Source organism: Oenanthe melanoleuca, chromosome 10 (genome assembly GCF_029582105.1).
Source record: "Oenanthe melanoleuca isolate GR-GAL-2019-014 chromosome 10, OMel1.0, whole genome shotgun sequence".
Lineage (NCBI taxonomy): Eukaryota > Metazoa > Chordata > Aves > Passeriformes > Muscicapidae > Oenanthe > Oenanthe melanoleuca.
The window spans coordinates 18450554-18478540 of NC_079344.1; the positions used below are offsets into that span (position 1 = coordinate 18450554).

General features: G+C 45.7%; 1 protein-coding gene across 2 annotated transcripts in view; it reads right to left on the reverse strand.

Annotated features, from left to right (window-relative positions):
* Positions 1 to 2628: 2628 nt before the first annotated feature.
* Positions 2629 to 27987, reverse strand: part of PSTPIP1 (proline-serine-threonine phosphatase interacting protein 1) — a 47998-nt gene continuing 22639 nt past the window's right edge. For both annotated transcript variants that reach the window (XM_056499980.1, XM_056499979.1), the window contains 12 exons: positions 21322 to 21356; positions 20294 to 20400; positions 18426 to 18488; positions 17325 to 17423; positions 15633 to 15678; positions 14754 to 14833; positions 12388 to 12486; positions 11762 to 11858; positions 9064 to 9139; positions 7473 to 7543; positions 6176 to 6267; positions 2629 to 4631 (listed from right to left, as the gene is read on the reverse strand). In XM_056499980.1, the coding sequence (XP_056355955.1) occupies positions 4500 to 4631; positions 6176 to 6267; positions 7473 to 7543; positions 9064 to 9139; positions 11762 to 11858; positions 12388 to 12486; positions 14754 to 14833; positions 15633 to 15678; positions 17325 to 17423; positions 18426 to 18488; positions 20294 to 20400; positions 21322 to 21356 (997 nt within the window). In that variant the 3' untranslated portion in view covers positions 2629 to 4499. The remainder of the gene's footprint in view (positions 4632 to 6175; positions 6268 to 7472; positions 7544 to 9063; positions 9140 to 11761; positions 11859 to 12387; positions 12487 to 14753; positions 14834 to 15632; positions 15679 to 17324; positions 17424 to 18425; positions 18489 to 20293; positions 20401 to 21321; positions 21357 to 27987) is intronic.

A 27987-nucleotide genomic window follows, 5' to 3' on the forward strand; every position in this document is an offset into this window, starting at 1 on the left:
CTCGAAGCTGTGCTCCAAGTGGAGTTCTGTCTGCCTGGTGCTTTTGGATGATACTGTCTTTCCCCTTAGAAATTTCGGGGATATCAGTTCTGATTTCTACTGATTTTGCTGGGAGGTCACGGTGATTTCTATCTAAAAGTGAGATTTAGTCTGTCCTTTCAGATAGAAGGTAACAACACAGTAAATCTGTCTTTTGGGCCAGTGTGTGGGACAGAAGGGCTGCAGCCACATGGCATGCAGCAGTGATAGGCAGTAAATGTGCTCTTAATGGTGCCCCAGCAGCTTGGTGCCAGATCAGGTGTCAGCCGTCCTTTAGCAGCTGGTAGAAGGACAAGTTGAGCACTGTACCGTGTGTAACTGGCTAATTTGATGGAAATATGATTATCCAGCTATTCTAGAAACAGATCAGATTTGCACTGTGCAGGATCCAGGAGTGCACAAATCTGGAGATAACTGTAGCTCTGAGCAAAATGTGAGCTGGCTGCTGCATTTAGGTAATTGCTAACAAAGAATAGATGATGGCTAACAGTTTGACCAATTCTTTGCCCTCTCAAGCAAATGCGTTGGCATTTTGTTAAATAATATAATCACAGGCAGGACACTAATTCCTCTTCCAGAATCTAATTCTCCACACAAGTGTTCTTCCCCTACAAAACCCAGCCCATCAGCCCCTGTAGTCCTTCAGCAGACATTTGTTTTCCAGAAGGCTGATAAGACTCAGCATCACAACTTTGTTTCCTTTCTTGCTCACTAGCTCTGTGTGTTCCTGTTTAAGGACATGGGAAATACTGTTATTTGTGTGGCTGGGATTGTTCTTGTGTTCAGTGCCCCAGCCCTGCAAACTGGAGAACAAGAAAACCACAGAAAAGAGATGGTGTTGAGCAGTCTAGACTGCTGTTCAGGGCTGTACAGTTTGTCCTGTTCCATACAGAGCTGTTGCCACTCCACACCGAAGGTTAACAGTGACTTTTCATGCTGTGTTTGGATAGCACTGATGGAGAGTTCCCTGTGCTCCCCAAGCCTGCACAGTTCAGCCAAGGCACAGTGATACTGCCAGGAGGTTCTGTGGTACCCCAAAGTGTGTGAGTTACCCACCAGTGCTGAGGCTGACACCCACACCTGGTGCTTGCCTTGTAATGTGTCTGCTCTTGGCATCCACGTGCTTCCACTTCAATGCATTCAGTAATCAGTGAGGTATGAGCTGCAACTAGGAGAAAATGACCTCTGCTGAGACTCACACCAGCAGTTCACCTCTGGAGACAGGAAGGAAGCCAAGGTAAGAGTTTCTACTGTTTATGCCTTCTGTCCATGGTCTGCCACCACTTGGGCTGACGTGTGCTGGGGTTGTTCACACTAAGAGCTCGAGCCAGGGCTCCTTGGGGAGGTGGCAACACTTCAGACCTTGAACAGTCCCTGTGCTCCTGCTGTTTCTACATGCTCAGCTGGGAAGATGTTGATTTCTTCCTGTTAGCTGCCCTTGCTTTTAGTTGTTGGAAATGCTGGAAGCTGCATGGCTCTACAGATCACTGAGCTTGGCAGGAGGCCTGGTTGTGTTGGCTGTCCTAGAGCTGGGTCTGTTGGATCTCTCTGTTTCTAGTCTGATACTACTTTGTTGTTACTACTGGCTTGTGGGCTCTTAATGTGCAGAAATCTGTTCTGTGCAGAGATGGACTTCACTCCACACTTGCAGACACTTCCTAATTACATGTGGTTAAATTGGTTAAATGTTATTTCATACAGGTTTTCCAGTTCTTTTCCTTAATTGGTAGTAAATGATAAAAGAGAACAATACACGTGTTTTGACTTTAGTACAAGAATGCCCCTGGAAAGGGCCCATTTCAGTTTCCCATCTCAGCTGAAAATTGAATGATAACTTGATTGTGTCAGTTTTATTGCCCAAATGTTACCAAACTGGAGAGGAAATGTTGATGGGGCAATGTTATTAAGGCAGTAACCTACAACTGCCCTTCCTGCTTTTCCTGCTGATGGGAGTGGGTAGATGGATGACACCTAAAATGTGGGTGTTCTCAGAGGGTGTGGGTATTTCTTGATATCTCTGTTCTATTTCTGACAAGTGCTGCCACACAGATAGGGCAAACTGAAGAATTTGGCTGATAAGTAGTTCCAAGCCATATCTAGACCACGTGAAGCAGAGGATTCATGAGAAAACATTGCTGCTGCTTTTTCATTTCCTGAACAGTCTGGAGTTAGCATGTGGGACCCAAATGCTGTGAACATTGGGGAGATTTTGAAATACCTATAGCCTCTTGCTATTCAACAGCGTTCACTTGGCAGAAGAAGAGATTGGAAGAAAGGAAATTGGTTTCCTGACTTTAACAGTAAAAATATGGAATGATTTGATGGGAGAGAAAGAGCAGCCCCCATTCCAGCAGCTGTCTGTTGGTGATGTAGACCATGTGCTCCATGGAACAAAGATGGTCTGCAGTAGGGTTTCAGGGCAATCAGGACTGGGCCCTGCAGTGTCTTGTGTGAGGTTGGGCCCCCAGAGAAGTGAAGAGTCCTGCAAAATCTGTATGCCCCACCCACATCATTAGAGAAGGTGCATCTCAGTGGTTTTGTTTGGGTTTGGGGTTTTTTTTCTGTTTAATTAAGATAATTTGCAAAATATCTACCTAAGGTTATTTATTTATTGGTTTAATACAGTCTTCTTTGTTGAAGATTGAGTGTTCCAGAAGTAAATACATTAAATCTCTTGTGCTATTGGTTTCCTCTCCTGCTGTAGCTAACAAGGGATGCTGTGGTTGTGCACTCATAATGCCCTGGCCAAGCTGAAGCCATGGTGCATCTCTCACTTCAGGTGTGCTCACAGAAACCTCTCCTCCCTCTCCAGCCTGAGCCAGCACTGCTGTTGTTGCTGTGCTGCCTTCAGTGCCAGCCCAGCCCAGCCCCTCCCCAGCCTGTGCTGATGCCAGGGGCTGGAGCCCTTCAGCCCTGCTGTGGATGTGCTGCCTGGGAACCTGGGAAGGACAAGGGCCTGTGCAGAGGACTGCAGCAGCCAAAGGAAAAGGGCCTGCAGCAACTTCTGTTCCGTTCTTGAGGGAAGAATAAGATACTGCAACTGCCTCTGAACTTCACCATGTTTCATTTAACAAAAGATTGCATTGACCATTACAGCTTTTCCTTTTGTCTAAATTTCTCTTGCCTTTCTTATGTGTCTGAGCTAACAGTGCCTCTCTCCTCCATGCCTTTTGGGCAGCAATATGATTAATTTTCATTGTCTTGATTCAGTTTTAAGACCTGAAACCTTGGCAGATGGTCATTGTGCCCCCAGAAACAGTTTGCTCTGATTCAAATTAAATCACTAGTTTTTAATTTTTTTAAATTATCTTGAAATACTGAAAAGGGAAAAATGGCAGAAACTATCCATCAATCCCTTGTACAGTACAGTAACAGAAACATTCTTAAATATTAAACTAGAAAGACTGCTAGAGCTGAAATCAGTGCAATACAGTGAAGCTGCAGAGTGCACCATCTCTGAAGAGGTTTTGTTGAAGAATGAGCACATCACCCAGGAGGTCCCTGTGGCAGCTGTCTCAGAGGTGCAGAGCTGCAGATGGAGCCAGAGCAGCCCGTGGGCAGGACAGGAGAGGCTGAGAGGTGGAAGGGAGGAAGGGAGGGAGGCTGCCCTGCTGACACTGCAGGGGGAGGTTATTGGCAATTCTCTGGTGCTCAGGGGAGAGGAATCAGGGCAGTGCAGCTCTGCTGGAGGCTTGGCTTAGCTGCTCGTTGTGTTGTTGGATTTTTAAACTTTATAACCCAGAGAGGCATTAGGGAAACCTTCCAGCCAAGGCAAAAGCAAGCCTTGGGCCCATCATCTGTCCCAGAACAAAGTCCCAGTGCAAAGCAGAGCCATGGCTGGCATGGCTTTCATTGTGCTAGGAGATGGCTGTGATGGGGAGTGCCTCACGTTTCCTACTAGGGATGTGTTCTGGTCCTTCAGGTGCTCCTCTCTGGCTGCATTCACTGTTTTTGTGGTTTCATCCATCACTGATAAACCATCCTCTGTCAGAAATGGCAGCATGGCCTGTGCATGGAGAGAAAGAGAGCCATGGCAGAGAATGTGGGTGTTGTGGCTGTAAGAGTGGCTCCCAGGCTGGCTGGGGACAGTCCTCCCTCCTGGAGAACCTGCACTTGCTTCTGTGATCTTTTCCCTTTGCACAGCTGAGATCTGGGCAGGATTTTCCTGCCAGGAAACGCTGCTGGCAGCACAATGTGCTGAGGGTAGGACTGTGCCAAAACATGCAAGTCCTAATCTCTCAGGAGTGAAGATGTCTTTTTCAGATAGCAGAGGCCAGGAGAATAATGGGATGAGGCAGGAGCAAGGGAGAGAAAAGCATGGTCAGTTGGTCATTTCCTGACTGGTAGTTGTAGAAAACATTATTATTGGGATGCCCTTGGTCAGCTGAAGCAGACCTTGTGTGCTGATTGTTTTCAGTAATAGAATATTTGTAAAGTCTGAGGACTGGGGCTTCATTTCATCAAAGCTTTTCAAGGTAAGAGCCTGGCACGAAGCCTCGCTGCCCGTTCCTTTCTGCTGTCCACCAGCCATCCTCATTTTCTGCAATCACAACTACAATGTCTCCTTCACTGATGTCCAGTTCATCCACGTTCTGCAAGGACACAGGGAGAAGAAATGTAGTTAGCCTGAGAGCACAGGAGGGCCCAAGCAGGTACCTGGTGGGGGTTTTTTCAGTCCTGCTCTTCGACAGTCTGCCAGTGTCCTTTTGGTTCTGAAATATCAGACAGTGAGGGATTAAGATTTGGGCTATTTCCTTAAGATCCTCAAATTTCCCCAGCCCCCATGGTGTCTCATCCAGCACAACCTGATGGTTTTATCACTGGAGAAGTCCAGAAAGGGTTAAACACCACTCTCCTAAACCAGCTCACCGTGACCTGCATAGTCTGCTGGTGTTGCTAAATAAAACAGAGCACATCTTGATTCCTAAGGGGGATAACAGTGCCTCTGCTAATCCATGCCTGAAATAGGTCTCTCAGTTCTTTTAGCAGGGAATGTCAGTGACAGTGGGGGACAGTGACTCTTGGACAGCAGTGACTTTCATCCCCAGACAAATGCAGTAGTTGCAAATAAGCTCTCCCTGAGCTCCCAGGCAGCCAGCAGTGTTCAGTGGTGCTGTCCTATTTTCCATAGGAAACCACTTTGCTGCCCACAGTGTAGTAAATAGAAAACAGCATAAGGGAGGCTTCCAGAGATGTTTGAGGTGTCAGCTAAAACTAAATTTAATGCACCTGAGTAGGTAAGAATGGACTCAGAAAATGAGAGGCCTCGATGTACAATATACTAAAGGTAGTAACAGGCTCTTTTCTCAGCAGGGAATATCCCTGTGTGGCACAGATTTAAGGGACTCCTGGAGTAATGAGGTGATCCAGTAGTCTGCTTAGGGGAACTGCCATTAACACTGAGGTGCTTTCAGCTGTACTTGCATGAAATTTTATGTAAATAATAAAAGAAAGTTTAAAATTAAGCAACCCCCCCCAAACATCAAATAAAAGGTGTTGGAATACTGCTGTACCTAAGGAAAAGTGCTCCTTTTGAGCACTTCCTCTGTTTTCATCATGTATCTGGCTATCTAATTTGTCACTGTCACATTTCTTCGACGTTGGCTGTTTGTGGCAGGTCCCTTGGTGTGAGGCTCTCTCTGCACTGAGACATAAGACCTTGTGGATGCTGTTTCTTCTGCTGATCTAAAGCTAATAACAGGAACACTTAAACTGACATGTAAAGCAAGTGGGGTTGGAGTCCAGATTCTGGAGTCCATCTGAATTAACAAATATTTATAACCAGTCCATTCACAGCCTTTTACTAATTGTATTCTGCCTGGTCAGGACTGGAGTTGGGGAGAGTTCAATATCCTACTGAAGGATGCAGGTTGTTCTCTTTAACAGTTTTTTGTTGGCAGATGAACCTCATCCACTGTGATTCTGCAGCTTGCAGCATGGAAGTACAGGGAAAGAAAGTTCTTTATGGGATTCTGTCCTCTCCAGCATGGAGAACCAGCTAAACTGGAGCATCGTGTCCCTGGCTGTAAAACGACAGTAACATCCTCACAGAATTTACACTTTCAATATGTTTCAATCAGCATTGCTTACTTTAAATGTGATGTTATGAAATACTTATTTTGAAGTCTTTTTTTACCTGGGCTGTGTAGTCATAAAGCACTCTGTAGTCTTGTGATGTCCCAGGTTTTTCATTTATTAAAAGGGATGCATAGACTCCGTCTGTTCCCTCTGCAAGGGGAAAAAAAAAGGATGAAATACCCACCCCAGAAACAAAGAGTTCAGTTGGTTATAAATGCGTGGGATCACATGCAAGAGTTCACAAATACAAGGGTTCTGTTCTCTCTCTGCCTGGAGATGCACATTATAGAAAAGCTGCTGTGAACTGTAGGTAAAGTCCTGCACAAAAACTGTCTCTCATTCATGAGATGACAATACACCCACTGAACTTTGTGGGAGGTCAGAAAATAGTTTCAGCCTCAGGTTGGAAAAAAAGGTTTCCCCTGGTAAAACACAACCCACGTCATCCAAGGAGGGAAACACTTATTAAAATGGTTTTAAAATGTTGCTGCTGGGAGTATAAAATTCTAGCAGTTCCATGGCTCACATAGGACTTTTCTCTTCCCCTTGAGAAAAATGGAAAATACTGTGCCAATGGGTCACCAGACATTTTCCAGTGGTTTCTATAGTTCTCACATAGCTATTTGTCACAGACATAATTTTTTGTGCAGATGTTTTGTTTTAATACAGCATGTTGTAATTAGGGAAACTTCTCATTTCTTCCCAGCATCTGTCTGGGAGCTTCCCTTGCTGAGCACCAAATGCAGCAAGAGAGACTCTGGGCTGTGTTTCTGGGTGCCCAAGCAGGCAGGACTGACAGAGGCAGTTGATTTTAAAGCTGTTGGAAAACAACTTTTCTTTTGGTAAGAACTACAGTTAAAATGCTTTTGTTTGCTATCAAACCAATAAAAATTGCCATAAACCTGTTACCTTCTACATAGTCAAAATACTGTGTTTTAAATACAATCTGATAAATTCCCAGTTATAAGGGTTACAAGACAACAGTGTAACTGTGAGGTGAGGTGGATATTTGTATTCATAAGCCATGTGTCTGCTCTGTTAAAATTTTTATGTGTTTTCTGGGGCTTTTTAGTGGTAGTTATGCTACACAAGGAGAAAACTAATATCTATGTGAGGCTGCTGCTCTGAATGTACAGCCTCCCCTGCCTAGATGGAGGTTTTGAAGAATATATGGATTATTCTGCTTTAAACTGGGAAATTTGTTTAATACACATCCAAGCAAAGTTCATTTCCAGACTACTCTTGCCTGCCAACATGTGAATATCTGTTGTACATTTCTGCTCCATATCAAAGCCTGGTTTAGCAAGTGATCTAAAACAAACACATGTGGTGAAGTGATTTCCTGCAGAGCATACCCAGAGGAGGGGCCGAAGGAGTGGCAGTTTCCGTGTTGTTTTTGCTGCTCCCATGAAGAAGTCCAGAGAATCTGCAGAACCAAGAGAAGCCAAAACCAAAGTGAGTGAACAGGCCTGGGTATGAGCATTCCTTCATCTCAGCTCTCTGACTCAGCCTTCCCTCCATCTGCTTCACAGAGTAGATGTCACCTCTTCCCATGGCCTTCTATTTTCTTTCATGCTGTAGATGTATTTATCTTCCTTTAAAAATGTATTTTTAAAAAGAAAGCAGACTATTGAACCATCAGCCTTCACTAAATTGTGCATGAAATGCAGCAGATAATATTTTTTGTAGAGCCAAAGGCCCATGGTGTGAAACTCCAATTATTTCACAATGTTAAAATGATGAAAATTGTAAGTTGCTTATAAGAGATTAACATCTCTTTGTGTTTAAGGAAAACCCTGATACAATTTAAAATACAGAGCTTGTGTAACAAGCCTTTCTAAAAGCTGTGAGTTTAAGTGAATTTTTATTTTAATCTATCCCTAGTTATTTCCTATATCACAGCTGTGTACTGAAGACTAAGTAAAGTGAGAAAATGGGTTGGGATTCTCAAGCAGAGATAGAAATAGCACTGCATGCTTAAGGCATCTTTAAAGGGTCTGATTTTTCAGCTAGTGAACATTCAGTTTTTCTGGAAGATGGATATTCTATCTCAAGAGTTCCTGAAAGACTCAGGCTGAGTCTCTCTAGGCTCCTTGCCTATGCTGCTCACAGTTGTGTTCTGAATAGCAGTACAATTGCCTTATGTAACTGCTCAGGATGCAGCACTGAATTCATTACTAGAGAAGATCCAGTTTCCAACTGCAAAACAAAGTGTTGTGTATAACCCTGAGCAGCTCACTGCCAAGCCTGGACCTCATTTCAAATGGGAGATCACTGCCTGCCTCCTGCCTTTGCCATGTCATAGGGCTTGTTAAATTATAAATCTCTTCTGCTTTAACTGTGGTGCCCTCCCCACTGTGAATTTGCCATTTTAGTATAAAATATTTAAACCAATAGAGCCACCATGCTCTTCTGCTGCTCTAACTGCATCTGTGTTTTAACATTTACCAGCAGAAATGGATCAGAAAAAGGAAAATTGCCTCCCTAATCATCAGAGTTTTCCCACCCTGTGTTTTTCCCCCTTTGATCCAGATAGAGAGAGCAGCTCTTTGCTCTGCTCAGCTGAAGGATGGAGGAATTGCCCTGAAGGACAGCTCTCCCAGCCTTTGCTCCCAGCCAGATTCACCTTCACCCTCCCTGGAACAAGCTGGTTTTGTTGCCACGTGCCCTGACTCAGTAGGAAGGAGGAGCCGAGTGCCTGCTTCCCTTTGCTGGCTGAGTAACTGTGTGATGAACTCATCCCCTGTCCCTCTTCCCACCAGGGCACGGCAAAATTACTCTGACTCCATTTTAATGCCTTTACTTCTTCTGCCAAGGCCCATTTAGTGACACGTAGCTGCCTCTTGCTCCCATGAGGAGCAGCAACAGCTTCCCAGGTGTGTTTTGTCATCACCCATGGCTGTCGGTGTGGAGCTGCTGCTCCGGGAGCCGCGCTGCGCCACTCACCTCTTCATCATGCCGCAGCTCTGGCTGGGGCTGCTGCTGCGCTCCCGGCTGTAGTAGTTCTCGTACCCTATGGCAGCTGCAACACGGCCACAAAAATGAGATGTTCCAACAGCAAACGCTGATTCCTCCCTGCCAGAATGTGACCCGGGCTGCTGGAGCAACCTGCAGGGCAGCACCTGTGTGCCCTCAGCTGGAATGGGGCTGGAGCAGCTCAGGGGAACCTGGGGCTTGGCAAAAGCCATTCCAGTGGCTGGAAAGAGCCCTGGTGGCAAGGCACCCACGGGAAGAGCTGACTGCCCTAATGAGGAAGGCAGTTTCCTCCACGGCTGCTGCTTCTACTGCCTCAAAGCTCAGCTTCTAAGGGGGCAGAGTATGGTCATTGGGAGCCCAAGCAGTGCTCACGGCAGCATTTTGGTTTTTTTCCCCTCAGTGTATCCAGCCAGGAATTTTTACGAGCTGGGGAGATTTCTAAGTGTTATTGCCTGCAGCAATAACGAGCAATTTCCTGCTGTGTGCTTGTGTGTTTCCCCACCTTTCATATCTCCCCCCTCCGCCTCCTGAGAGCTTGTTTGCTGTTTACTCAGATATGTTTGGGTTTTGTTCTCTCAAACACATTTAGGTTGCAGTTCCTCCACTCTCCCCTCTGGTGTCATTAAGGGTGAAATTGAGACCATTTCCGAGTGTAACTTTACAGATGAAATAGTTACAGATGGATTTGTTTGTCCCCAGTGCAGCTGCTTACAGCTGCTGGCCACAGAGCCTTTCTGCCTGCTGGCTGTGAGAGCCAAACAAACAAGAGTGAAGCCTGTGATGGTGTTTTATCTCAGCCCTGATAGCAGCAAGTTAAGGAAGACATTGGACTTGGCCTAAAGGTTATGTTGACATTCTCACACTGCATCAGCCAGGATAATAAGCAGAGCAGGCACTCAGAGCTAGAGAGTGTGAAGAATCCCTTCAGATAAGACTCATTAATTAGGGAGTTTTCTGACCAATTTAAGGGTCTCCTGTTGCCCTTCTGCATTGTCACCTTGGTGCAGTTCCCAGTCCAGAGGGCATTGTAAGACTGGGTAGAAAAGAAAGTGAGCAAGACCCTCAAGAAGGTTGGGTCAGGATGAAAATCTGCCACACAGTGCACAATTACATGTGGGATTCCTCCTGCATTTTGGAAATAATAGCACAGATCAACAGCTCACCATGTGCTACAGTGCAGACTCATTAGCCAGAGCTGTGGAGATATTGGGATATTGCTTCCAGAGCATGTCATCTTCTAGAAGGTGGCAAAAATAAAAACTACAAGAAAACAAGTCAGGTTTTGATTTGCCTTTCATAAAGCTCTCGAGGGTTTTTTGCACCTATTTCTTATTAGAAATGACTCTGACGTGGCCAAGAGCTTATTGTAGAAATTTCCCAGGTGACTGGAGAATGACAAATCTCAAATAGGGAAAAAACCCCAAAACTTAAACCAAAAAAATCCTAGCTGAGAATTACACATTTCTTAGTATACTGAAGTTTTTTCACACTGTTGCAAGGCACAGTCTCCTTTCTGCCACTGAAAATGTAATTTTTCCTGGGTAAATTCTCCTGTAACAGTGATTTTAAATCCCCTATGTGAAGAAGACTAAACTATAGCAGCAAAATGGCATCCAGTGCATCAGTATCAATATATTAGTTTTAAAAAATTCCCCAAATTCCAATTTTTAACCATCACAAGAGTAATGGCAAAAAGGCTGAGTGAAAAGCAGGCCTCAGACAGCTCAGTGCTGAGTTACTGGCAGCACCCAGTTCTGCTGAAGAAGGTCCTGGGATGTGATTCCTGCCAGCTTTGAGCTCTGCAGTGAAAATAAAGGGGTGGAACTTGTTTGAGACAATTATTCCCAGGGATCAAGCCTTTCACATTTTGTACCTGTACAACTTTGAGCATGGAAGGGTTTTATGGAACTGTCTGGTGCTGCCTGTTGAAGTGCTGGGGTGTGGTTTGTGGCCATCCATGGGACACATTAGACAGCTCCTTTCCTGAGGAGTGTTTGGAGAACTCCTACCCTGCAGCTGCAGCTTTTCATTTTACAACTGCACAAGGTCAATCTCCATTTCAGCCCAGAGGTTCTGAGCATTGAAGTCAAGGAAAAGGCAGCTGTGGCTTGAATGGGCAGAGCTGTGAACCTGAGAGTTGTGTGGGCTGGGACAGAGACAATTGCATTCAGAATTTCCCCCAGCCAAAGTCTTGGCTTACGCCAACAACTTCCTGAGAGCAGAAAATTTGTTATTCCCATTTGGCATGTGGAACAGAACAGGGAACTGGGTCCTCTCTGTGCTGCAGATGAAGAGGCAGCACCTCTGTAAGGGGACACTGGGGTGCAGTTATGTGGTGAGCTGGCTCTGGCTGTCACCACTGCAGGAAGCTGAAGTTGCCATTTCTGCAAGGCAATTTGCCACCTCCTTAGCGGTGTCAGTTCAGCTGTGCTGTGAAATGAGCCTGGCTGCAAAGCCAAAACAAGTTTTTTCTTCTTTGGAGGGTTATTTTTAAGCTGGATCATTCTGCTATCCCACTTAGAGCACCTCAGGATGGCAGCTCAGTGTGGGGGAAGAGAGCCATGGCAGGTGGGAATGAAAAGTTGGAGCAGAAACTCCTCCAGCTGGTGTCACCTCCAAAGGACGGGCACTGCATAAGCCATCTGACAAGATCAGTAGGAATAATTACCTGGAGGTTGTGTTCCTGTCATTTTTGTCTTAATGAAGTAATCAATGTCTGACTCTACAACACAGTTCTCCAAGCTGACCCGAACCTCTTCATACAGCTACAAAACAGAATCCAAGAGTTTAGTTCAACTTTTAACATTCACACTGAATTAACAAACAATGCTCTTGTAGTAATTGTCCCCTTAAGAAACACTTTATACTTGGTAAGTGTCTCAGCTGGCTGATCTTTAGCCTGCCCCCTGTACCAATATTCCTGTAAACACTCCTGTTTGTGCTCTGGATAGCCTTTAAAGAGAGCAGGACAAAGGCAGTCCAGGACTTTTCAACATGAGAAATTAATAGCAGGAAGCAGCCATTCAAAGTCAAATCCAATGCATTCTTTACATCTTCCAGTTCTGAGGCCATGACTGGATGCCTTTTTTGAAATTGTGTCAGAGCCCAGATCTACTCAGCTGAGTGTTTTGGTGGCAGGAAGCATTGCCCAGCAAACCAAGGAGGTGACAAGTGAGTGCCACCGAGCGTGCCACAGCCTGTCTGCATCCAGCCGTGCATCTGGACGACATCTAGAGGGAGCAGCAGTGAGACTGGCCCCGAGGCAGCAGGGCAGAGCAGGGCAGGGAGCTGTACCTCGTCATCCTTCACACACTGCAGGGACAGCTGGTTGCAGTGCACCCACAGCGAGTTCCGCAGGATGGTGATGCGGTCGCACTCCTGGAGCTGGAACACCTGCAGCCAAACAGGAAACGGGATGGAGCCTCGTGCTGTTGAGTTATTTGCTTTGCAGGCTGGGACAGGGCTGGGGATGCAAACCTATTCTGAAGGCACCATTGTAAAGGATGTTTTTTTCAGTTGGTGGAGAAACTGCATCTATTGTTTGTGCTCAAAAATCTGTTCTAATTGGTTGCTCTAAATTAAAGTTATATTTCAGAGACAAAAACAAAGCAAGGGAGAAGAATCTAGACCTGGATTTGACTGCTACCTCTGGATTTCAGAGTCAGGGTCCTGTCTGCCCATCACACTGAGATCTTGATGTTTAACAGATCAGTAGAGTACTGGCATGACAGGGTTGTGTTTATGTTAGAGGCAGAGCCAAAACTATCCACCTCTGCCATCTAAAATGTCTCTGAACTTTTCTCTTCTGAAGGAACTTGAGGCACTCTGGAGTTGACTCTGCATATCAAGAGTTATTTTTGTGGTAAAGACGAGGCATTTTTCTCTCTTCAGAATTACCTCCCTCATCTGTCTGGCTTCCTCATGTTGCTGCACGGCTTAGGAAGGATGAAGGGGGCAGAGAGAGAAGTGTGAACCGATTTGGGGGAAGAGGCAGATAAGCTCTTTCTTTAAAAACTTTTTAAAAACCAAATCACTGATCTCTACGTGTTACTGTTAAAAGTAGAACAAAAAGTAGAACAAGGTTTTGGTTTTCTATGAGGTGTGAAAATCTCAGATGCTTCCAGCCATCTGTCTCCATCTCTATTTGCTAGTAATTATGTCCAGAACAGCACGAATGTATACAACATTCAGCAGAACACTCAGTTGGGTATGCTGCCTGCCATCTAATAACTTACTGACTAAAAAAAAAAAAAAACCAGAAAAAAGTATCTGTCAAGGGAGTAAGCTGCTGTGGGGACTGGTTTCTGAGAGTAAAAGCTTTTAAAGGGACCCTGCAAGGTAGAGATTGAGAATTTCAATACTTGTTCTGAACAATAAGCCTGAAAGGCTGCTGAAACAGCACCAGAGCTGAATTTTCCAGGTAAATGGTGTCCTGATAGGAAATGCAGGAAATCCAAGGGGGAAGTGTGGTGACTCTGGGCTTCTAAGCCCTTGTCAGCACCCAGAAAAGCACAGCCTGGTGTTGTGTTTGCCACATCCCTCATGCTGCTGGAGAACCAGGGCACTCCAAGACAATGTGGCACAGCCCCTGTGACAAAGGCCAGCCCAGTGCTGCCACTTGCCAGCCAACATTTTCAGGCTATGGCTGTCCAGCACTCAGTTAGAGATCCAAGCAACCCCAGCACTTCCACATTCCCACTATGCAGCCACAAGTGCAGGATTTTAAGCTGCTTTTTGTACAAATTGCTAGTTTTAAAAAACCCCAAAGAGTATCAGTTCATCTCTCTACAAGCACCTTTAAAAGAAGGTGTTAAAGATGCCCTTCCTTTATGAATGGCTGTTTGGATTAAGCAGGGGGCAGGTCAGGATTTAGCCATATGGGACAAAAAAGAGTGTGAGGTTGAATGCTTCATTGGTTTGTTGACTTTTTAAGAAGGGAGAAAATAGCATCTTTGGAAGGGGAAGGCTTGGCATAATATTGTGGAAATGTTTGTGCCAGTTGTGGGGCTTTTCAGTCCTCTCAGACAGGGAATATTTAAGAGGAAGCAGAGAAGTGGAAAGGTATCCTCCTGGCATTTCATTTAATGTGGAAATAAAGCCTGCAACAAGTAAATATAGCAGAATCAGATTTTAGTAGATGGGCAAATGTATTTGAAGGATTACTGTGATCAAATGTGTGGCTGATCTGGAAGCCAATCAGTTCTTGTAAATTGTTGTGCAAAACTTAATAGCCAAGTGCAAATCTCCTTGTCCATCCTCAGTAAAATAGAGACTTCTCTACCACCACCTTTCAACTGAAAGATAATTTCATGGCAGAGGACAAATATTCCTGCTGGTGAATTTAAAGTGCTATGGAACATAGAGAGTGACTGGGGTAGGCACCAGTTCATACACTGCTCCACCTCTCCCACCTCTGCACTTATGCCCCTCCTTTATTTTCACAGAGCTATGCTGACCAGCAAGGAGAGTGTCAGTGAGACAGGAGCAGCTATGTCTAAATAAGCTCCAGTTTTTGCAGTAATTTTGCAAAGACATCTGCTGAGATTCCACATAAAGCAAACAGCAAAACCCTTGGGATGGTATTTCAGGCCTTAGACTGAAATCTTCCAATGGGATAAAATAAAGAGTGGGCAAACATCACTGCAAAAGTCAATGTTTACCTCACAGGTTTTGATATGTTCCTGTTCCCACTCTGTCCTGACCTTATCCAGCTGCTCGATGTTCTGTTTGTACACGTTCTCTGTAAACACAGAACAGAAACCCAACAGTCAGGGAAAAGTGACACAGCCTTTCTCTCTTTCCTCCTATTCTCCTTTCCTGTGATTCCTTCACGTCAGACCTGTGGTTTGCCTGAGAATCACAAGAATGTGAGCTTGGAACTGGTGGGGCACAATAATCATTGGGTTTTTTCTTTGTAGCTATGTACTAGAGTAAGGATTCTCTCTGTATGGTTTGCAGGTCATTTATAAACTTTATGGGTAATGCATTCAGAGATGAAGAGCCTGGACCATGCTTGGGCACTGAGCATCCTTAGGCTGTTTCCTTTCCAAGGCAGCCAGGTGAGCCATGTGATTTGGTGTGAGCTGTTCCATGAGCAGGGAGGGACCCCAAGCTCCTGAGCCAGCTCAGTGTGTGCTGGCCTGTCCTCCTGGGCATGCACACATTGGTGGCTGGAGAACACTACTGTGCTCATGCACAGGGGCATGGGGGACCTGATTTGGGCTGTCTCAGGGCAATTTCAGTGTCTGCTGTGCTTTCAAACTTGCTTCAAGAAGACCTTCTCTTCCCTGGGTGAAGTCCCTAAAGGAGGTCCCCTGTAATTCTTTAATGCAAGCAGGACACTGGCATTTCCACCGAGGGGAGTGAAGGCCAGTGACTGTCAGGTTCTTAGGCTGCTCTTTAGAGGCTTCTTCATTAATATTTGGATAGGTGACTTTGGGAACCCTGACAGCCTGGCTGGTTTGGATGTGTTCTATCCAAATCCTGTGCTGGCAGACCTTTGCTGAGAAGAATCATAGTTCAGCTGCAAACAGCATCACCTGCTTCATTTGCTGCATCTCTGCATTGCTTGGCTTTGTTCTGGCTCTGAAACAGGAAAAGAAACACCCCAAATTAATTTCTGACATATTTTTGTTTCTGCCCCATTTTTTTGTGCTACTTGCTCTCTTTTCCCCTCTAGGGGAAAGGTTCTAACTTGCAAACACTTCCTGGCTGTCCCCCCTTTATGCACAGCTCTGCTGAATGTGTGCTAAGGAGCAGGGACCAGAAATTCCCAGGTGCAGCCACAGGTCCAATGACTTCAAGGGAAAGATTTTCATTCAGACATCCCTGCCACAGGAGCTCAGAGCCAGCATGATCCAGCCTGAAGCTGTGCCTGCTGGCTGAGTTGTTTTTTCTCAATTGTTTGATGTGCTTTTCTAATTGATATTTATAAGCAGAAATAAATGGCAGTTAAAATTCTTAATCTTTCAAGCTCCTCATGTAACACTCAGATGAAAAGCACACAGCTTTTAAAATACTTTGCAAATGCCAGATTATTTCCCATAACAACTCATAAGTCTAAAAGTGAAATTCATTCTAAGTAGAGGTTCTTTGTTTTAAAAAGCTGCAGCTTTTAGCAAATGAGAAAACAGCCATCACTGACAGGTCTGTACTCGCAGGTCTCTCTGCACAGATGGTGATGACAGCACAGTAATGCACTGCTCTAGACATCAGTGTATTACATTCTTCCATCCTGCCCTCGAAGACAAGGCTCAGGTAGGGGTTCTTATGATCATATTCCTCATCACAGCTGGCTGGGAAACATGTAGTAAGCTGGCAACAGAAGCTTCATTCTTATTTGCTTCCTGGCCCAAACTGTTTGCAAATGCCGAGCAGAATTAAACAGCCTGTGAGCTGCCTCTGTGCATTCCCAACGTGCTGGCATGTGTGGGGAAGAAATGGCAATGGAGCACCCTGGGGCCCTTCTGCATGAAAGGGAGCTGGGTCAGCTTCAGCTGCCATTGAAGCTGTGAAATGTTCTGGTGTCATTTTGGCAGGGCTGGGATTCCATCCCCTCTTTGCAGCTAAGCTGCAGGGCTTTGCTCATCAAAGATTAGAGAATGCTGGAAATAAAATGTAAAGTTCTGATGCTGTTTTTAGAGTCTCCACACCACCCCCCCACAATCTCCTTGAGATGATTTTTGATCCTTTTTGCTTACACTGCACTGATTTTTATTGAGCCAAAGGGAGTTCATTTATTTTGTTTTCTCCATCTGTTTCACTGTAAAATGTTCCCATTAAAAGTTAGTGAATTGTCAGCTACAAGTATCAAGACGATGCAATGAAGGACTGCAGTGCCTTAATTTCCAACGATTTATTTTTGAATCTGTAGATTTAGTTGAAATTAAGCCCACCATAAGGAGAAAAATGTTGAGGAAAAATACCCATTTTAATGTAAGATGCTATGCCTACTAAGTGTAAGAGACCAAAAGGCAAAACTAACTGCATGACATATTTTTGACTTGTTTCTTTTTCTTAATGAATAATTTCAGAGAAAACTCTCATTCAGTTTCCTTTAAGGATTCACAGAGCAATTGGATCACAGCCTGGGATAGATTAATTAGATAACTTAGTCCCTTCCCAGAGGATTCTTTGGGGTTAATTTGAAGACAGAGCCCCTGGCATTGTGCAGAATGGGCTGGTGAATTGTTTTCTCTTGTTCCTCTGCACAGCATTCCCATCTCAGGTACCTTTTCTGTTTGTTTTTGGTTGCCTGAAGCGCTGGTGCGTTCCAAGGACTGCTCAGCCTCATCTGCCTCCCGGCACTTCTGCTCGTAGGTCTTCTTGGACTGGGGGAAATGAAACCAAACATGAGCCTCTGGGGGGTAACATGGCTGGGATCCCCCCTCAGGGGTGTTCCACCACTTTCTCATTTGCAGTTTGGGGGAGAAAATCAGTGCCTGGTTTGGGCAATAGAAAAAAAATCCCAATGACACAATAAGGAGCAAAAAATAGAACTGAAACATTGGAGTAGGGGCTGACAGCATAAATGGTTCTCTTTTCCTGCAGCCCTGAAATTGTTTGCTTTGTACAACTGCAACTCCCTGAGGGGTCAGGGCTGCACAGGCTGCTCTGCCATCACTGGTGCATCAGGCACCTGCCCAAAAACCATGGAGAGATGAGACTGGGAGCCCAGCTTCCCAGGGTGGCCCTGGGGTGGGTTGTCATCTGTTGCCTTGGCCACTGCTCCAAGCTGTGAGGCAGAGCCAGTACCCCAGAGGCAACAGTCTTGGTGTAATTCTCAGAAGCAAGAGAATTCTTTATTTGCACCAAAACATCTCTGTACCTTAGAGATGCACTTAGAACAACCACATTTCAAAAAAAAATTGTTAGTGCACTTCCAGCTATAGCACTGACAGGCCTGCAACTCCTTCCCTTTAGAGACACTTGCCCATTGGAAACCAAACCAGCTGCCTGTAGTTTCTGTACCTGTAAGTTTTCCAGCTTGGAGAGGATTCCTCCTGCCTACAAGATTCCCTCACTGTTCTTAAAACTGTACTTACACACACTGAAAAATTATATTTACTCCTCTAAGCACCCTTGCCCAGAAAGAATGAAATCCTGTTTGACCTGGGGCACTGTTGATCCTGTATTAACCTTCTGGAGCCTTTTCAGTGGGTGCAGCAGGGAAGATCAGCTTCCTTCTCAAAGCAGGAATCACATCTTCCCTCCCTCACACACTCTTGCACACTCACACAGCTTTGACCTTTCTTTAAATAGAGGTACATGTGATAGAGATTTTTCTGGAGCCAGCTTGCACCAGGAAACCTGCCCAAGCTTTCCCTGCTTACCTCCATGGTTTTCTTATAATGGGACAGTTTGCTCTTTTGCATCCTCTCCATTGCAGACTCATACTGTAAGAAACACACACAGGTCAGCACTTCTTGCTTTGAACTCCTTCCTCTCCTCTCCAGCAGCAGGATTAGGAGAACCACAGTCAGGGTCTTTCTATAAGCCACCCTCCCTGTGGGCAAAATTACTTCACTCTGCTTTTATAAATGACAGGTTTCTAAGTGATACAGAGAGCATCAAAGTACCAGGTAAAAAAATAATGCCAGATAATACTGCTTCTATGGTTTCCATTAATAGCAGAGAGGACAGATCTTCATTTTTTTCCTCCCTTTATTTTTTTTTTCTTGAGGAGATGACATACTGCAACACTCAGTCCCAGTGGGCTCTGCCACCAGGGTTCCTTTGCTGGTTCCAGAGCATGATCCCACATCTCTGCAGACCAAACCACTGTCTCACCCACATGAGCACAGGCAATTGTCCATTTCTGATCCAAACAATTCCTGTCTCTTTTTTATTCCACTGCTTCTGGCAACTTTATGCTCAGTGTGATTTGATTTCCATGCTGGAGTTATCTGGGCAGTGTTGGAAGGACAGTGCTGGATTCTCTTTCATGGCTCTAGTTGTGATATGTCCAGCTTTATGTGACAATGAGATATACTCCTGCTGGCATGGGATGGATTTCTTCAGGGGGACTTTTGGTCCTTTAATCTCTACATTCTGTTTTAGCAAAACTCTCTCCGGGGCTACCCAGCAGTTGTTTCACATTGGGCACAGTCCTGAGACAGCTACAGTCCAAATCACAGCATTTTGGGAGGTTACCAAAACTGTTGACACCATCCAGCATGTCTAATGTTGGCTTCCTCACAGCCACATGCTGGACAGAGAAAAAAGCTTATCTAAGACTCCAAAGCAGGTTTTCCTTTTTATTTTTTCCCAGACCTCTCTAACTGTTCCCAGTCGAGTTACAGGCTTATGGTTCTCAACAGGAGGGAGCCTCTGCACATCCCAGTGACAAAGGGAACAGGGGACAAACACTGATGAATGTGGTGTCCACTGTCTCTCCTTTAATGCCTGATTTGCTTCATCAGATCACTGCCAATCTCAAATCTCAGTAGCAGCACTGGTTTCACCCACTTTCATATTCAGAATTCTTTGCTATTCCAAGCTTCTTTGTGTCAGGGCTTGTAGACATGCAATTTTTGTGGCATTGGATATTGGTTATATGCATTTTCACCTGTTTAAAATCAGCAAAGAAAGGAATATTTATTTTACTCCTCCATCACTCAGTGCTGTCAGAGTGTCTTTGGTCACTGCTGTCTCTATTGAGCTATTTTTAAAGAGACTTAGGGCTTGATAAGGTCATAGGGGATGAAATGGCCTTAAATCTAATCAAGTTTTTTATTATACAACATCAACTAGATGCTAGTTATTCCATGTATTTGGAATTCAGCACATATTGGTGTTGCATTCAGCATGACATTAATTTGCTTTCATGTTTTTAAACATTTGTGTTACAGCTTTATTTAGTGTGTGTTGGAAATTGTGCAGGGTCATATCAAAGAAACCCATTAAAAATAAAGAGAAAAGGAAGGATTAAGCTCTTACAGAAATAATAATAACAACAGCATCTGCAGTTACACCAGAGAGTAAAAGGGACTAAAGCCTCTGGCTCCTGAGTTCAGAGCACTACTTTATTTCCAGCTGGGATCAGAAAGAGATTTTTGTTCCACAGCCTCATCTATAGAGGGAACAGGGCATGCTGCTAATGCTTTATCATCTTCTGCAGAATTCCCAGCCTGTGCATGGAGACAGGTGACCAGCATGGACCATTGACCCAATCTGTTTCAACATTTCTCTGGTTTCTCACCTTTTTTCTTTGCTCCTTCTGCCTTTCTCGGAACTCCTCTATTCCTTTCAGTTCTTCCTTTAGCATTACTGCCAGCTGGATATGAGAGTTTCCAACACTTTCAATTTCTAAAGCAAATCAGAACTCATATTCAGTCAGTGGGAAAGCCTTTAGAGTCCCATCTTTCAGGATATGTTTCTGTGATGTGGCTGCCCTGTGAGTTGTCACAAGCAGGGCAGCCTTAAAAAAGGTCTCCCTTGTGTTTCTGCATGCACTGACATTGCTGAGGGCTCAAGAACAGAGGGAATGTTTCTTCATGGCCCCATTACCCCAGCTGCCCCCCTTCCTTTGGGATGAAGGTCAGGAGCTGTGGTGCAGAGGAGGGAAGGAGCTCTGGCCTCCATCACCCCGTGTGTGCTTTGCCCTGCTGTGCTGCTGGGCTGTCACTGCCCTGGGAGCTGCTGCCAGCACTGGCCAGTCATTAGATGAGGTGGCACGCTGAGAATTTCCAAGGATCAGCCAAGATGGATTGAATTTCAAGGCACCTGGCTGGTGCTGTTTGAAATGGCTGGGAACTGTTCTGCATTTGTCAGCTTCAGTGCCTCTGAAATGGAGCCCTGCATTTTCCAGAAATGCTCAGCTCTCCTACCCAAGCCCTAAAAATACCTCAGTGCAGCAGCTGCTTTTCAAGAGGGAGTTTTGGTGTAAACAGCAGGTGCCAGTGACCAGGTACAGTGTCCTTTTGGCTGTCCTGGTGCTGCTTTTTATCTATGTGAAAGGGTTTCATTGAGCTTTGGGCACATTTAGGGAGCTGGTTTGGTGTCAGTGGTTTACAGAAAAGGGAACAGAGTTCATATCTTGTGACTTGACCCAGATAAATTCACTTGAAGAACAAGCCATTTTCTTTGCCACCAGATTGAGTAGGCATCCATTTTCTCCCCTCTTTACACTCCAGGCTGTGAAAGAAAAGCTGGGAATGGTGTAGGGAACAGGATGAACACATTGAGTGCTGTGTTTCCCAGGTCAGAAGGGAACAGGGAAATACTCACGTTGCTTGAGCATCTCAAACGCTGCCTTCAGTGTGCTGTGGGGCAGAAAAAAGACACTTTATTAGTGGCTTCTAAGGGTGGGTTGTGAATCCAGGGAAAAAACTCAGAACCTCAAAGATAGAGATAAACCCCTTAATGACCTCGTAGTAAAAGCTGACCATGCTAACAAGCACAATAGCATCAATCTGTTACCATCAGGAAACGCAATAAAATGCTCCATGGAGCAGGGAATTGCACCACTCCTTCTGGCACTGTTTGTGACCGTGAATGTTCACAGGCGTTTCTCTGCTCTCGCACCGTGCACGGAGATACGAATGAAACGCTGCTGGCAGGGGGAAATTGTGGCGTTTGGAGCAGTGTCCTGAAGGGTGGAGCGAAACCTGAACGGTGAAGGAACCGCGGCAGAGCCCGCACCGCGCCCGCCGAGCACCCCCGTGCGGCCCCTGCAGCATCCCGCACAAACCCCGGCCCTGCAGCATCCCGCACAAACCCCGGCAGTGTCACATCCTGCACAAACCCCAGCTCTGTCACATCCCGCACAAACCCCGGCAGTGTCACATCCCGCACAAACCCCGGCAGTGTCACATCCCGCACAAATCCCGGCAGTGTCACATCCCGCACAAACCCCGGATCTGTCACATCCCGCACAAATCCCGGCAGTGTCACATCCCGCACAAACCCCGGCAGTGTCACATCCTGCACAAATCCCGGCTCTGTCACATCCCGCACAAACCCCGGCAGTGTCACATCCCGCACAAACCCCGGCCCTGCAGCATCCCGCACAAACCCCGGCTCTGTCACATCCCGCACAAACCCCAGCTCTGTCACATCCCGCACAAACCCCGGCTCTGTCACATCCCGCACAAACCCCAGCTCTGTCACATCCCGCACAAACCCCGGATCTGTCACATCCCGCACACAATCCCGGCAGTGTCACATCCCGCACAAACCCCGGATCTGTCACATCCCGCACACAATCCCAGCTCCTCCCACATCCCACACACAATCCCAGCTGTGCCGTATCCAGTACACAGTCCCTGCCGTTTCCCACCATCGCCCCGCCAGGGTCACACCGTGCCCGTAGCCGCTGCTCAGCTCGCAGCCGCTGGTTGCAGCCCCTCGGCTCCGTGGGACACGAGCGGCAGCCGCAGACCCGTGTCCTGCCTGTGGCGAGGGCAGGGCCCCGCTCGAGAAGGCTCCAGAGATACCAGTGTGGATGTGATGAGAGAGCACAAGGTGTCTAAAAGGCATTTTCAACTCAATAAATCCCTCTAGCTCTGAATGTGCAGGCTGGCAGAGCATTTGCATGGCCAGACGCCAGGCTGGGCTGTGACTTGGGAGCTTTTCAATCTAGAAATGATCTCTTGAAGCCCCAGAGTGTGCTGTTCCTGGAAGGAATCCTGTCTGGGCTCTCCCTGGAGCCCCAAATCCCCCCAGAGAGCCCAGGAGAGGCTGCTGGCACTTCCCAGCCACGAGCACCCCCAGGGGCAGGGAAATCTGCATCTCTTGGGCCATTTCAGGATCCTCATTGCCCTGTGGTCATTTCGGCTGGACATCTGTTTGCTGATCAAAGCTTGCTCTCCCAGCAGTGAGGCTGCCTTGCCAGGCAGGAGAAAAATGCACAAGAGGGGGGAAAGCTTGGGCCTGTCCTCAGCAAAAACTGCCTGAAACCCATCCCAGACCTGTTTGTACAAATACAAGGAAAAGACTTTGAGACAGAAAAGAAGAGCTGCTTGATTCTTCTTTTTTTCATATTTCAATTAGATTGTGGTGAATCTCCTGAGATGAGCTAGGGAGAACATTCTAGACATTCTAGATTCTATTTTTAAGTGTTTTCCTTACAATGCTTATATATTTGAAGGTTTGTTTTGTAAAAAGTTAGGCTGGTGTGAAATTTTGATGGAAACTAAATTTTCACACCATAAAGGAAACAAGCAGTATTAGTTTCAGCTAATTAAAAGCTTGACATTAAAAGACAAGTTGAATATCAGCAGCAGAGATAGCTTTTTTCTCATCTAAAAAATCTAATGGATATTTTGAAAAAAATATATATACAAGGGAAAAAAATTTCTTTTCCAGCTGATAATTTCCAATTGGAGATGGGGAATGTGCTATCAATTCATGTCTGAAGCAGGTAAATACTGGAAGTTTAAAAATAGAGGGTACTTGCAAGGTGGGCATACTGTTTGCATTCTGTGTTGATTTATCTTCCTCAGATATGTTTTCCCTTTCCTGTTGGTGATTCAAGTTACGCAAAAACTGGCAAAATTGCTGTAGCAGATAATGGAAAATAGCACTTTTCCAGTATATATCAAGGACAAAAGCAATTTGCTGCTTTTCTGGTTTGCAGGCACCTGAGCTGCCATGGCCACAAGCCACCCCTGGAGCTGCTCTCCTTTTGCTGGCCCTCTGTAAGGCCAGGGGGTCTCTGGTGCAATAATGCACCTGGCTGTGACCCACAGAGGGATCAGTTTGTCCCTGCAGGGTCTCTAATGGCCTTTTCAGAAATCTCTGGCCTTTTTCTCTCTGCATGAAGGATCTGTCCAGCCAATTCCAGAGCTGCTGACTGGTACAAGTAGATTGAAATAGAGTTAAGCCATTTCCTTCCTTATTTTTTTAATAATTTTCTAAAATCAGTGAATTGGATCCTTACATCCTTACAGGGCTTAAGGGAGCAGCAAATATGTCATCATGCCATGTTATACATGTGGGAGAGAATAAATCAATCCAATTTTGACCTGTGGATCCATCAGGACTCCCTTTATGAGTCCTGGGCTGCAGCAGCAGTGCCAGAGATTTGCTCCTGGATGTTCTGATTATATCAGTGAAATATTTCAGTGCTTCACAGGGTTTAATGGAAGTGACTCCTGCAGCTGATACACAGATGAGTTTTAACTCTGCCTGTGCTGGTGTGGATGCACAGCACCTCTTACCTATTGCTTCTGGGTGGGTTTGGCTTTCTAGTGGGATTGATATGGCCTTTACTCTGAGGCATCCAAAGTGAGGACATTCACTCTCCTGGACACTCTCAAAGAGTGTTTTATCCTCAGTAGATGCTGCTGCCTAACATTCTGGTAGCAATTGACTTTTTTATATTTGTCCTGTGGCTAAATTAGAAAACCAAGGGTTGAAAACAATTCAAGCAACACTGAAAATTTGACACCTTTTGTTTTTTTAATATGTTCTGGAAGACTGTTAAACCACTCTGGCTAAAGACAGAGCTCCAGCCTTCCCTTTGGGCCCTCCCCCACGGAGAATCCTGCAGGTGTCTCCTTGAAAACAAGGCTGCACACAAATGTACTCTGTGTGTTTGTTAAACGACTCCCTGCTGTACATTTAAAGATTTGATTTGTCAAAATTCATTCTGAAACAGGAAACAGGAGTGCCTGGCCCTGGAATGGGAGGGAGCAGCCAGAGCCTGTCCACAGCCACGCAGCAACTTTGAGGGGGCTTTGCCATCTAGTGGCTGCAATGTTCTTACTGCCTTGTTTGGCTTTTTATGCTTTTTTCTGCTTTCTCTCTGTTTTTGTACCTTGTTTTTTGCTGAAGCACTGAGCTGTCCTCTGTGCCACGGGGACCCTCAGGAATTGCTCTGTTGGCTGTTTCACAGCCATCAGAATCTGAATTCTGTGGCACCAGAGATGCAATTAGCAGAGCCCTGCCAGTGGCAGTGCTTTGGTGACAGCTGTTCTCACCACGTACACTGCTGCACCACACTCTTTCGTCTGTTTAAACTTTTCCAACTTTAAGCTTGATAGTTTGGGCATTTTTTCCCAGTACTTTGCCTTTAGACACTGGGTAACTGAGTAATTTAGAGAGTCCCTTTATATCTTGCACACAGGAAGGTAAAACAGGTTCTTCTAACCGGAAAACCACAGGTCGTTTTTAATTTCCTTTCTTTTCTACCTTTGCCTGGTGAATAGAAGTGTGAAATAACCCCACCTTCCTTTCTGGTAGGTTTCTATTTTGACATTGGTATGCTCTACAATGTTCAGTTGTTCTTGTGATTTTTAAAAATACCTTTTCTGAAAGTGAGAGAAGTGTGTGCCAGATGAACCCTACAGACAGTTCCCAGCAGTCCTGCCTGCCCTCAGCCTCGGGTAACGTGGATCCCAAAAGCAGAGCTGTGAGACCCTGCAGTGACAGTCCCCTCTGAGGCTACCCTCTACATCTGCCTTCCCTCCTGGCACACAGGGAACACCCAGGGTGGTTTTACCAACAATTCCTGCTGTGAAGCCCAGTGGTGGCAGCAAAGTGTGGGGAAATGCATCTGAAACCATCTGGTCTCCAATAATTCACACCTGGGACTGTGTCTGCTGGCAGAAGAGAAGTGAAGGGGAGGAGCTGTGCTCTTCTGGCAGGGAGGTGACTGAGCCACCAGGCAGCCCTGGCCAGCACACAGCAGGGTCTGGCCTTCTTTAGCAGGCACTTGGCAGGAGCACTGAAGGATGGATTTTGCCAGGATGTTTTCTTGTCCTCAGAGGAGCTACAAACAGAAAGGCAGCACCCCTCAGTGGAAGGGTTTCTGTCCAGGTCCCAGCTGGGCTGTGATATGGAGTTGTCAGATCAGTTGCTGCAGAGGCTGCACTGTGCACCAGCCTGGGCTCAGCGACAGCTTTGGGATTTTGTGGCTTTTAAGGAAGCAGCAGCCTGTGTGCAGGGCTCCTCTCGTGCTGTGGGGAGCTCACATCCGTGTTCTGCTGCTTGGATATGTCCAGGTGGGAGTCAGGAGTGGCACAGCCCTGAGCTGAGGGGAAGGGGCTGTGTCATCATCCAGGGCTGCTCACTGGGAGCACAGACACGTCACCCCACACTTTACTGAGGCAGGGGAGCAAACAGGAAGACATCTCCATGTTTCTTCTCCTACCTGTCAATCTGTGCCCATAGGCAACAAATTAGATCTCCAGAAGGAGCTGTGCCATCCAAATCAAAGGTTAAAACAGTCAAAACAAATTTTGTACCTTTAACATAAAACTAAATTTCCTCACATCTTTCAGAAAGAGAACAGCACTGCTCAAAAATGCCTGTCCTCATCACCAGAGAGCTTATATAGATTGAATTTAACAGGGACAGAGGCTTAGGTCCATTTTCAAAGTCCTGAAAGTTCAAAGTTCTAGTGGATAAATTCTGTGTGGTTTCAGAATATTTGGATGGAGAATAAGCAACCATGGAAGGATGTGACCTTCCAAACTGTCTTTTAGCTTCGGTTCAAAAATGCCTGCTTTGTGTGGAATAATACAGAGGATTCTGTATATTAAGTGACAGATGCACTATTTTTATCCACAGGAAGCAGCAATTGGCATTTCATTTCAGATGCCCTCACCTCACACTCACTGAAATGTTCTATTTCAGGCATTGCAGAGAAAAACAGAGCACATATGGGCTTGAAGGAACAACCCTTTCCTGAGGTCCTAAGGAGATGGTGGTGGGAAAAAGGGATGAAAAATGTAGGAAATCATAAACATGAGAAGAGACAAGCAGAGCAAATGACAAAAATAGCTGTTGTCAGCCTAGGCAGAATGTAACTAGCAAGTGTGTTTACATCAGTTATTTTACAGAAGAACAGAGCTCCCAGAGGCCCTGGTTTGGCTGAAGCTGAACATGCAGCTGAGAACTGGGCTCTGTAGCATATTCTGCTTACATGCTGCTGTGCTGAAGAGTTGCCCAAAGCCACTGCATGGAAATTCACAGGCACCTTGCACAGAAAGGTGTTTCCTCCTGAATGCACAAGCTCTGCTGAGAATCATCTCCAGTGTGAGAGGCGTCACTGCTGTGTACTCCCAGCAAACTGTGATGTCAGTCTGACTTGGCTGAAAATCCCAGTTTCTGTACATCCTCTCCCATGTGTGCACCACAGAGAGTACAAATAATGCACTTCAAACTCCAAAATCTGTAGTTCTTTCTCTCCTGCTGGATATGGGTATAAGCTGTCATTTGCCAAGAAAACATGGCTATAGGTTTGTCATCACCTTTTTAGAATTTCTTTTCTGAGTAGAGACCAGGAAATGATGATGAAGATTTAATTTTTTTTTTTAGTTTAAAAAGTGAGATAACAGGCATACATTGCTTTACCTATTGACTCAGTGGATGCTAAAATGTTTCAGGGTTTTAAATAAGGAAAAGAACAAAACACTGGAGACTATTCCATAGAAAGCTGCTGTGGTGTGGCATCCTGTGAACTTACTGATTGCTGTGGTTAGAAGACCATTTAAAATAAATATCTTCATATGCTTGCCCTATTGTTCTCCCCTTCCCTTGGGATCTAGTGTTGGGGACAGAGCACTAAGCTGAAGGGGTTAGTCTGAGCCTGTGTGATCCTTCTTGCAGTCTTAGATTGAAGAGTGAGCATCCTTCTGTGCATTGGTCTGTGGCAGCTGCTGAGTGAGAGCTGTGCCATGGGAAGAGGAAGCTCCCTCCCTGTGGAAGGATTTGTACCAGCTGAGATGCTTTTGGCAACGACAAGCACCTGGACCATGGAGTGATGGTGTCCTTTGGCTGATAACACTTAGAGGGAACTTTTATTTCTTGAGCTGGGAGCTGATGTGTTTGCTTGCTCTGTCAGTGGTATCCAGCACCAGCTTCTTTTAGAAAGCCCATCTTGGCTTTTTTTAAAAACAAGGAAAAGTGCAGAGAGTGGTCCCAGAGTTGCTGTTACATCCCAGTAAG